The 12,512-nt window shown below is 39.6% G+C and overlaps 1 protein-coding gene across 2 annotated transcripts in view; it reads left to right on the top strand.

Annotated features, from left to right (window-relative positions):
- Nucleotides 1–12,512, top strand: part of slc15a4 (solute carrier family 15 member 4) — a 95,790-nt gene that overhangs the window by 33,540 nt on the left and 49,738 nt on the right. For both annotated transcript variants that reach the window (XR_013817298.1, XM_079826811.1), the window contains exon 6: nucleotides 647–827. Coding sequence is in view for 1 of the 2 variants with exons in the window: in XM_079826811.1 (XP_079682937.1) it covers nucleotides 647–827 (181 nt within the window). In the remaining variant the exon portion in view is untranslated. The remainder of the gene's footprint in view (nucleotides 1–646; nucleotides 828–12,512) is intronic.

The raw sequence follows: 12,512 nt of genomic DNA on the forward strand, positions 1-12,512 counted from the left end.
GAAATAAAACCACTCAGAACGCCTAAGCAACCTACTGGCAACCACTCGAGTCGTGGCAAGTTTTACATAGGCAAACACTACTCATTTTCTTTTACCTCATTAAGGCATTTTTTTTTTCTTTGTCAAAACAGTCCTAAATTATCAAATCTGTCACTATTTCCAAAAAGTCTCACTGTAGGTAATTGACCTTTTGTATTTCTCTCTTCTGAGTTTTTCATCTCTCATCAGTGGCATGTGAGGAGAACAATCAGCCATTCATTATGAAACAGGTGCTCTGACGCATGGTATTCAATCCCCATGTGATATTAAAGTACTTAACAATTGATTAATGGTTTTATGGGCTATTAAGAGACCTGTCCCTCTGTCTGTTACTGGGTGGGTTTTTCATCCAAAGACCAGCACTGGCCACATGAGGGCGCTAAGGTTGCTGAAATGATTCGGTTTCCTGCCATCTCTCTCTTTCTTTCTTTCTCAAATGCCCTCCCAGAATTCACATTTAGGCTTGTACTTACTTTCTCAATAGTGGACAAATGGAGAAGAACAAAGCACCTGAGTGTTATGAGTGACCTACACACACCCTGCTTCCTGTTTGTTCATCCTCTGGTGTTCTGTAACATGACTCATTATATTCCCCTTTTGTTTCCAGCAAACCTTTCGCTTCCCGGCGGCTTGGCTGACCATGTTTGATGCCGTGCTGATCCTCATGTTGATCCCCCTCAAGGATAAAGTGGTAGACCCTATCCTCAAACGCAAAGGCCTGCTGCCCTCATCTCTGAAGAGAATCGCTGTAGGCATGTTCTTTGTCATGTGCTCGGCAGTGGCGGCTGGTGAGTCAACAACAAACACACTAAAAGACGTATTTAGTGTATTATCAACACACACGTCAACGATTTACGAGTCTGTGAACCTGTGGGTTTTGTTCTTCAGCTTGCACGCTTGCCACATGAACTGTGTGTGTGTCTGTGTGTTGGCTGGTGTATCAAGCTTCTTTGTACATATTCACAAACTGAGACTCGTATAAGAGGATGTGGGAGTGTTTGAGTGTGATAGCAGACATTTGAATGCACATTTTAAATAAATATATGTGTTCATTTTTGTGTCAAAAGGCCCGTCACGGTAGTGAACTTTCATTTCAGACTTCATAAGGTTCATATACTGTGTTCTGTTATATGTGACATACAGTAACACTCACGTTTCAGAACACTGTGACCTAAATTATGCAATAATATATTCTTAACTCCAGGGCTGGATATAGGCAACTACTTCATGATATGATACACTTCACGATTCAGTGCATCGCAACATCATAAATATGGTAATCTTGAATGAAATGCCGGTAAACGTGTGAGGGAGACTCACTGAGAGTGTATTTGTGGGGTCAATCCAAGTTCCCTTCAATTTCTTCTAGTACTGTGCCTTAAAAAACACTTTTGGTTACTAAAGATTGACTGAAATAATAATTATAATTTTTATGTATTCATTTGTCAGTCATGTATTCATTGATATGGTTGACATGCGTGTTTTTGTCTCAAGCTTCAAATGGGATTTGATCTTTTGACGTGCACACTGCATGAATATACAGAGTATATAAAGTTTCCCGCTGCTGGTGCATACTAACCATCATCCTTTCATCGCTTCTTTTCTTTGTTTTAAACAGCAGACTATTTATCTATTTTGGGTCCTAATTAGGAGACGACGAGCACAAGAAACTTTGTGCTGTGCAGTTTGTTTATCAAGCTGTAAAAACACCCCTTCCCACGCCCAGAACAAGGTGTCTGTGGATGAGAGTCTGAAGCAAGGACTGATGGGACACCATTGTCCTGCAGCCCTTCACAGATGATGAATGGAAAGAGAATTTTAGATTGACGTGACCGTCATTTATGACAATATATTCAACAACAACAGCAGTTTGTTCCGTGCGTCATACATCATTATGCCATTCTACGTCATTGCACATGCACCGATCTTTCCAGTTTGGGTTGTCAATGTGATAAGTGTACATGTCCTATCTAACGGATTAGAAAAGGTTTAAACCACCCCTTACTGTGTGTTCGCACCGCTGCCGGCGAGAGCGTCAAAATTCGCTCTGGCCGCCCTGCCAACAACGCTGTAGCAAGATTTGTGGACGCGCTGACGTTCTGACGTAGATCGAATGCTTGGTCTTTTTTTAAACTTTGTTTAAAGGGGCCAAAGCAAACAACCATGTTGATTGGCATTTGTGCTGACTGACCACAAGTAGGGTATAACCGCATAAAATAATTTACCTCAGGAAATCTAAGTTAACCTCATGAAATCATTTAAATGTGAAAGTAAAAAAAAAAAAACCGATCGATGGAAAGAACTTAACTTAACCTGGTTGAAGTGCAGCATTAATTCAATTTGTCAAATCGGTGTTGTGTTGTTTCACAAGCATTCTAGAGTGAAAATGTTGCCTATAAATAGTGTTGCGCGCCTTCTTATCAAACCCGCCACTGCAATGATCAACCTCTCTTCTCCTAATTTTGCTTGGGAACTAATGTGGTCGGAACCAAAGTTTACAGGACAGCGTTCTCTGGAATCATCTCAAGCGGAGCACTTCTACATTCCGATTGGTTGCCGCCGAACCGTATCATAGCTCATTACCATAAATTTGACCTAATTTCAACTCTCCTCGACGCCCAAATCATCCAAGACGCGCCGCGCCTCTCTCGCCGGAGCTCGTCGCCCCCTCCCATTGAAAATGAATGACTTCCGGCCACTTTGATGCTCTCGCCGGTGGCGGTGTGACAATCCGAGATAAATTTCAGTCAGATTTGGCCAATTTGGTCAATTTATTCCAATCAAAGTTGTTACTTGTGCCTTCCTACTAGTGACTGTGCTACTAGTCTGATTACAAACAAATGATTAGGGTAAATGTTCATTTTGTTCCAAAAAAAGAGATTGTCAAACTAATCCATTTGAATTGAGCGGTTTAGTCCAAATTTTCTGAAGAGACACGATCGCTTTATATGATGAACAGATTTAATTTAGGCTTTTATTGACATTTATTGATGATAAATATTCATCAGCGCACACATCAGTTATGGTAAACAGAAGCTCAAGAATTATTGCTTGATGTACGAGAACCAATGCGATTATGCAGCACATTTGAGCTTCCGCAAGAACCAATGATGTTCATTTTCGTATGTTACGCAACACGTTTGAGCTTCCTCAAGAACCAATGAGGTTCATTCTCATGTTATGCAGCACGTTTGAGCTTCTGCAAAAACCAAAGAGGTTCATTCTTGTGTGTTATGCAGCACGTTTGAGATTCCTCAAGAACCAATGAGGTTCATTCTTGTGTTACGCAGCACGTTTGAACTTCCTCAAGAACCAATGAGGTTCATTCTCGTGTTACGCAGCACATTTGAGCTTCCGCAAGAACCAATGAGGTTCATTCTTGTGTTACGCAGCACGTTTGAGCTTCCTCAAGAACCAATGAGGTTCATTCTGTTGTTACGCAGCATGTTTGAGCTTCCGCAAGAACCAATGAGGTTAATTCTTGTGTTACGAAGCATGTTTGAGCTTCCTCAAGAACCAATGAGGTTCATTCTTGTGTTACAAAGCATGTTTGAGCTTCCGCAAGAACCAATGAGGTTTGTTCCTGCGTGTCAAGTAAATACAGTTGAGCTTCTGTTTCTGTTCGCTGATCAATGTTTATATGTGAATAAAAACCTTACATTTAATCTATTCATCATATAAAGCGATTGCTTCTCTTTATAAAATGTTTACTAAACCACTCAATTCAAATCGATTAGTTTTAGTCCTTTATTCACTTTTTCAAGAGTCAAAGTGATAGTTGCATAGCTGTCAATGGGAGTACAGAAATGGCTCAAATTTTACTAAAATGTCTTAATTTTTGTTCCGAAGATAAACAAAGTCTAACTGGTTTGGAACAACCAAGGGTGAGCAAATGATGACAGAGTTTTCATTTTTGGGTGAAAGAACCCTTTAAGGCCCGATCAGACAGAACGAGGAGCACCGCACTGCCTTATTTTTGGGTGACGTTTTTTAATTTGCAGTGCAGTGTGCTGCCGTTTTTTAACTACGGAACAACGGAAGGCCCGCCCCTCCATTCATTCGATTAAACAATGGGGGGAAAAAAAACGCTTTTCTGCTTCAACTTGCCGCCTACAAAAATACAAGGCGCATCAGGTGGCTAAAACGCATAAACAGTGTGCAAAACGCTCCCTGTCAATAAAAAAATATTTAAAAAAGGCACCTCTCACTGTAAAGATACGTTCTGACTGATCGGGCCTAAGGAGCACCTGGATGATCCTCAAGAATTCTGGAACCATGCATTATGGACAGACAAATTAAAATAACTTTTTGCTATGCATATGCTTAGTTAAAGTGTGTTTGTGAACCAAACACTGTATATTTAATCACAGCACTGTAAATGATATTGACAAAACACGACCATAAGGCCTAGGTCGACATATGGATCCATCATCATGTCAATCATTGTGTCAATTCTAAACATAATGAATGTACAGAATAAAATGTCCAAACAAGTAGTGCCTAGTGCAACACATTGAGACAACCTCCAATGCAGACTGAGCTGATAAACACTGTGACATCAAAATGCTGAGCCAATATCATAAGAAAGATTTGTGAGATATCAATATATATATCCGCACGGACCATTGTCAAATCGTGTTATCTTTGTACTGTTCACTTTAAACTAAGGAATGAGTTCATCTCAGAGAGGTTACGGCATTTCCATCCGTCAGATAAGGTACAGTGACTCCAAGATGGCAGAGATTCGATGTAGAATGACTCACCCACAAACACCCACACGCTCTTGACACATTCACACAGACCACTGATCTCTCCTCTGAATTCTGTCACTCCTGTCCAACCTTGAGCCGGCTCTATTGAACCCTGCAGAAGGTGGATCGATATCCCCGCTTGTTCTGACAGTTAATATTCATACAGCCCACCGTCCTGGAAAATACCAACCTGAATCAGCATTTTTGCACTTTTCATTATTCTCACCTTCTCTTTTAACATATTTTTGCTGAGGAACTTTGAATATCACTTGTTGTGAGAAGTCCCATAAAACTAGGAATCTATCTCAACATCTACCCTGTCTACCGTGACATTTCTTTTGGCCATTTGTGATGGATATAATTGATGTTATCTAAAATGTTGCCAAAAATTAGGTATCTTCATAGCTCAACAATAAGACTGACCCAGAGCCAGTGTGAAAGTGTCAGACCTGTTGACGGAACTGTTGCTTCGTCTTACATTTGTTGATAATTTTTTATGTGTTTATGCCTTATAAATGTCACTTATTTTGGTAAAATTGTAAAATTATTTAGCTGGTTTTAAATGGATTATGATTTGTTTAAATTTCAAGAATGAAATAGTAGGTTAGAATGTTAAAAATTATAAACAAAATGCTGTGAAAGCTCTAAATCCATAAACTGGAAGACAGCGGTATAACATGATTTAACTGTTTTACTGTATAATGTTAAAGTATTATTGCAAGTTAAGAACCTAATAACAGGGTTCCCACAGTCCTGTAAGTCCTGAAACTCAGGAAATTTCAAAAGTGTGATTTCCAGTCCTGGAAAAGTGAGTTTAGAAAAAAAGCAGAATTGACAAAAGTTTAAAAGTTCTTGGGAACACCATGGAAAATATGTATAGTCAATATGCACCAATCAGGCATAACATTGTGACCGGTGAAGTGAATAACACTGATTATCTCTTCATCATGGCACCTGTTAGTGTGTGGGATATATTAGGCAGCAAGTGAACATTTTGTCCTCAAAGTTGATGTGTTAGAAGCAAGAAAAATGGGCAAGTGTATGGATTTGAGCGAGTTTGACAAGGGCCAAATTGTGATGGCTAGACGACTAGGTCAGAGCATCTCCAAAACTGCAGCTCTTGTGGGGTGTTCCCGGTCTGCAGTGGTCCGTATCTATCAAAAGTGGTCCAAGGAAACAGTGGTGAACCATAGACCGTAAAAAACTACCTTCCACTGAAGAAAAGTGAAGCCGCCAACGTCCGAATATGCCGTTGACATCTTCCGCAGATTTGGGACAGAGTCTGCGCAGTAGAGTCCTCGGGACCGGAGTCTGTGCAGTAGAGAGCAGGAAGTAGAGCCGCGATATCAAAAGCCTGCCCACACTCTCGCAGATGCAAAACAATTAATTATGTAGGTGTGAAATAAACAGTTACTGAAATGTAGAAATTAAAGCTAAAGCTCCAAACTCCTCCCGAAAATCCAGAAAAAAGTCAGTTGGTGCCTCAGTGACAACTTCACTTCAACTTCACACAGAGAAGCTGTCAATCTCAACTGTCAATCATGACGTCACCCCCCCCCCTCGTTTTTATAGCATCAAATAACTAAAACAAACTCATTTAAAAAACACATTAAATTAAATCAGTGTGATTAAAAACTGCCTCAAATGACACAAACCTAGCCTAGAAATTTAGACGCACCCTAGCGGCAGCAAATATAATTTGCATCCAGGGTGTCTAGCAACTCTCCGTTGGCTTGCGAGCTGGAAAAACCAAACTCTAGTCAGGCCAATCACATCATGTATTGAGTTGGCCGTGTATAGAAGCTGGCGAACAGCGGTCTTTCAAATCGACTTTGGCCACGGCTCTGGAAGACTTGGAGTTAAGCTTTTCTTTGAGAAAAGAATAAAGAACGGCACTGAAGTCATTCTTAAAAAAGGAAGATGTGTTCAGAGTTTTGCCGACCCGATACGGCAAAAGTTTAATCTGTCAACTAGCTCTGCTTCACCTTCTTCGTTGCTCTGGTTGGTTGTAGCGCTATCCTATTGCGTGCAGAGGGAATTTGAAAGACAACCGTTTATCCTGCCCCTCGGATTGAGCCCTGCCAATGGTGAGTTCCCAGACCGAACATCTTGATGTGGGTCTGGCTTGTCAGGCTAACAGAAACCATCTTTGGAAAAAAAATATTTGAAGTGTAATTTGATTGTTTAGTTTGTCTTGCGTCCATTAGAATACATGGAGGGGCGGGGGTTATGAGCTATACTGGGACCAACCACCTGTGGGCGATCGAGACGTTTTGGCTTCAGTTTTCAGTGGTCACGTGAGCATCAGAACTGGACCACGGAGCAATGGAAGAATGTGGCCTGGTCTGATGAATCACGTTTTCTTTTACATCATGTGGATGGCTGGGTGCGCGTGCGTCGCTTACCCGGGGAACACATGGCACCAGGATGCACTATGGGAAGAAGGCAATCCGGCGGAGGCAGTGTGATGCTTTGGGCAATGTTCTGCTGGGAAACTTTGGGTCCTGCCATTCATGTGGATGTTTGACACGTACCACCTACCTAAGCATTGTTGCAGACCATGTACACCCTTTCAACGGTATTCCCTGGTGGCTGTGGCCACTTTCAGTTGGATATTGCACCCTGCCACAAAGCAAAAATGGTTCAGGAATGGTTTGAGGAGCACAACAATGAGTCTGATGTGTTGACTTGTCTTGTGGGATGTGCTGAACAAACAAATCCGATCCATGGAGACCCACCTTGCAACATACAGGACTTAAAGGATCTGCTGCATCTTAGTGCCGGATACCACAGCACTCCCTCAGGGGTCTAGGGGAGTCCATGCCTCGACGGGTCAGGGCTGTTTTGGCAGCAAAAGGGGGACCAACACAATATTAGGCCATAATGTTATGTCTGATCGGTGCACTTTTTTCCCTATTGATTCTCAGTTCTAAAGTGTCTTGTATAAATCTAATATTTAATGAAAAACATTTCTTTCTGCAACACATTAATACATTTTGTTTTTGTAGTGCCATGAAAATATTGGCAGTACAAAGCTGCATTACTGTCCCGACTGAGCAAACAGAAAATATCCTTAATATTGAGACTTGATCTTAGATGGTAGCATAATCTTGCTAACTACAGTTTTGAGATGACCTTCATATCAGAAGATGAAACGAAGCTCTTTGTGTAGGCGGCTTACTAGATTTTGAGGCACAGCAATCTCTCCAAAACTTCACCACTTTCCTTCCAAGTGTTTTTGGCTCGCTTGTCTGTCTGAAGTTCTGTACACAGTTGATGCCTTGTTACGAAGACAACACTTTTTGAGACCATGTCCACACATACACGAAAGTTCGAGTCACATTTTGAGTGTCGTGGAGTGCCTGTTCGGAGGTTGTAGAAGAAGACACCGTTGACAGGTCGCAGTATCTCATTGTTCGGTTTGACTGCGCCCAGCACTTCAGTCAGTCCCTAGTCCAATTCGAGCTCTGCCCAGTGGATTAAACCGAGCTTAGTCAGCTTGACAGTGTGCGCTGTATCCAGACATTGACATATTTCAGACTAAAGCGCTTTTTGAGTGAGATGAGTTTTGGGAGATGTGCTCTGGAGTGTGAGGAAAGTATATGAATATTTTTCTCTCCCACCCTGTCTGTCTTTCTTTCTTTGACTCTCCCTGACTCTTTTAAACCACTGTCAAACTCTGCATGGTGAGGGAGAGAAAGGTTTAGACATATTTTCTTTAAATTCCTCATCTGTCTAAGCTGCCATCAAACTGAGTAAATGTGTGTTTGTAGTCATCATGAGGGATTCTTTAAGCAGTAAACACCCCAAAGTTCAGAAAAACTCAAAACCGTCAAAATAATGAGAGACTGACGTCAAGTGATTTGCTGCATTATTGCAGTTTTCAGGTGTTTACTTCACCTGATTTGTTTTCACTTTAATATACTGATCCCTGGCGAAGATGACCGATGCCTGATACAACATAAAACGTAGTCCACATTGCTGATTATTCAGGCCGACAACAACCCACTTAAACTATGGCATGTTGTTTAACACATCATTCAGATAGTCTCTTCCAGCTTATTTTATTTTATGAAACTAATGTAACTCAGTACAAAACATAATTGATGTGATCTTACACGCTTGCAGTTATATACAATGTAATCAGTGTGAGGCTGTGCATGTAAACTTGTTCAGAGATTCAGTGCTACAAACTTTTCCAAATCCAGCTTCGAGGTCTTCCTCAAGAGCACTCATTCTAACAGCCTGAGATCTTGTAAACAATATTTCCTGGTTTGCTGATAAAAACCTGTGCACCCTGAAGCACCCCTGGAAATTGAGTAAAACCAATCAATCAGATTGTCGGTTGCAGTTTTGAGAATGCTCTTGCCAATTTTGTGTTCACTAGACAGCGTACCAGCATACAGTTCAAGGACTGTCTGATTCATAAGACTAATGACAGACCAGCAACTTGAAGACCTAAAATGCAAGTGGCTCTTAGTCCATGTTTGTTAGTTTTAAGGTCATCGACAGGCTAGTACATCTAAAAGCAGACAAAGTACAATTTTAGCATGTGTGCACCTTTTTCTGTTTAGAAATATCAATGCTTTTATCTTGTTTCCAGGGGCATGTGTACATTTTTGTCCAAGGAAATGGCCTGTCATTACCTGATAATTCCACTTGCATCTGAGATGCAATTGCAAGTAGAAAAGTTTTGGTTTTGTCAGGTTGTGACTAAAGATTGACGATTAAAATAAGTTCACATCCCACTTTAATTGTCTCAATTGTTTAGTTGTTTCAATAGTAAACACATCAACAAAAGAAGTGTTAGTGCAAATACTAAATTACAACTTAACCATTTCATAAATCAGATTAAAAGAAAAACACTTTCCACATCAAATACTATGCATTCACAAAATGTATAGTATTTTGACATTCAATTTTGCAGATGCTAACATGGACAGGTTGCGTGACATGCTCTAATCGGCAAAAAACATACCCAAAACAAAAATTCTGTCATAATCTCTAATGTCGTTGCAAATCCATAAGATTGTTGTTCATCTTCGAAACACAAATGCAGATGAAATCTGACAGATTTCTGTCCCTCCTTTGAAAGTCCATTCCACCATAACTTTAATTTACAATCCATGTTAATTGAGTTTAATCCAAGTCTTCAGATTTATTTACATATATGACCCTGGACCACAAAACCAGTCATAAGGGCTGAATAAATAAGCTTTCCATTGATGTATGGTTTGTTAGAATAGGACAATATTTGACCGAGATACAACTATTTGAAGATCTGGAATCTGAAGATGCCAAAAAATCTAAATATTGAGAAAATTTACTTTAAAGTTGTCCAAATGAAGTCCTTAGCAATGCATATTACTACTAATAATACATTTTTGATAAATTTAAGGTAGGATATCCTAATAATTTTTGGCAAAAAAGAAAAATCAATAATTTGGACTCATACAATGTATTGTTGGCTGTATTGCAATGTATTGCCGCAAATATACCTGTGTGACTTATATAAAACACATCAAATATGGTAAATGGAAGCTCAAACATGCTTGCTTGACACGCAAGAACAAACCTCATTGGTTCGCTTCAAAAGACTTTAGACGGCTGCTCGATTCATATGAATTCCGTTTTTACTTGCATTTTATTCTTTTTGAAGCTTCAAAGTTTTGGTTGAATGACTTCTAATGGAGAGACCAAAATCTCTCAGGTTTTATTAAAAACCTTCAATTGTGTTTCAAATGAAGGTGTGTTTGAATGAAGGTCTTGTGATTTGCAATGACATGAGGGTGAATAAATGTTTGAATTTTCATTTTAGGTGAACTAACCCTTTAAATTAATATAAAATGTGAATGAGAGCATGAAACCACTGACATTTTCAAGCAGCTTTTAATAATAAACTGATTGATATGTTTCAGCATTGGATTTTAAGGACAATTTTGGGTCACCACTCCATGTCCAATGTGGGGGAAAAAAACTGGGTCCTAAAGCAAAAACAGCTGAGAACCACTGTTTTAAAATGATTCACAAGAAAATGACCTTGGTATTGCATGACAAAGCCTGAACACAGTAAGACTAGTATGCAATGCACAATACAGATGTTATCTAATAATAACCATTGCTTTGATGTAGCAAAGTGTGGGGGAAACTCGTTGCCACACTCTTGCGGAATCAGTATGTGCAAACCACGTTCATATCACACTTTGTGTGTGTGTGTTGTAGAGATCAAACTAATGAGAACCTTTGGGACTCATGCTCTCCTTGAGAGAGAAAGAGAGCGTCCCATCCTTTGTACTCCCACTCAATGACACAGACCGACTCATTAATAACCGCTACCTGATACAAGCAAGGTTTAAGGATGCTTACTATGTGTGAATGGATTCTATAAAAAGTGTGTATGTGTGTGAGAGAGAACTATTAGACGTGTGTGTGTATATTAAGATACATGGAGTGGTGAGTGTGTATGCCTGTGACATAATGGATCCCACTTATGGGACTTATTATATAGATGAGATATCTTGGGAAATTAGTCTTTTAGTGCCCCTCATTAATTCCAAATGTATAGTAATCATGCAGTTCTTTCTTTTCTGTACCCCTTCACTCTTTCTTTTTCTTTCTTTCTTAGCCATACTCGGTTTCTTAGCATTCACTTGAGTGCATTAACACACACACACACACACACACACACACACACACACACACACACACACACACACACACACACACACACACACACACACACACACACACACACACAAATGTCACCTGTGGGCACATGCAATGTAAAAGTAAATTGCAGGCAATTATTCAAAGAGTCAAGGATGTGTATGAAATGGAATCTCAACAAATAATTGCAAATAATTGCAACTTTTATCTGAATCTCTGAAAGATTTGTGACTCCTTGCTCTGAATAAAACCCCAGGAGCAGGAACAACAAAGAGTTGTATCTCTTGAAAGGTATTTATTTTGTTTGTAATGTTACTTACAATTGAGGGCATCGATTGGGAAAATGTCTATTAATTAATAAAATAATTTGAAATGTAGACTTGTCAGACCCCAGCACACCCTTCCACTTTGCAGCAAGTCTGTCTCAGATTTACCAATACTTCCCCCCCCTCTGTTTTCCCATCTGAGGGCTTGAAGATCATAGGCATTTATTTTTTCTTCTTCTATGGATTCCTTTCTGTCTGCGTTGTGTGAATCTTTTTGTAATTTTATGAACTGTAGATGATGAAATGTTTCTTTTGAGAAACTCCAAAACAATGGCAGATTTGATCACCCATTTTTTTTAGAATTTGGAACCTTGAACCATTGTTGTTTGAAAACTACAGAGTATGTCAAGAATGCCCATTTTATTCTTTACACATTTACTTGTAGAATTTTCTAAACGGGTGTTTCTGAACATTCCTCAATCTTACATTACCCAGTTTTACAATGCCCTTGTTCCAACTTTTTTGGAGCAGTCATTAAGCTTAAAATGAGTTTAGATTTTTGGGACAACAAAGTTAGTTAGCAAAAACATCAAATTATTGTGTCTTTTGTACTGTTATCATTTTAATTTTCTGTTACACAAAATGCAAATAGCCCCTATACACTAACTTCACCCATTTTATTGAGCCAGACAAAATTACAAAAGAAACCCATCTGTTAAAGTGTAACTAACAGCTTCAGTTTTCGTGAAACTGAGAACTTTTTCGTATCCCCACCCACGGACCGTTGGAT

This window comes from Gobio gobio, assembly GCF_949357685.1.
Source record: "Gobio gobio genome assembly, chromosome: 10".
Lineage (NCBI taxonomy): Eukaryota > Metazoa > Chordata > Actinopteri > Cypriniformes > Gobionidae > Gobio > Gobio gobio.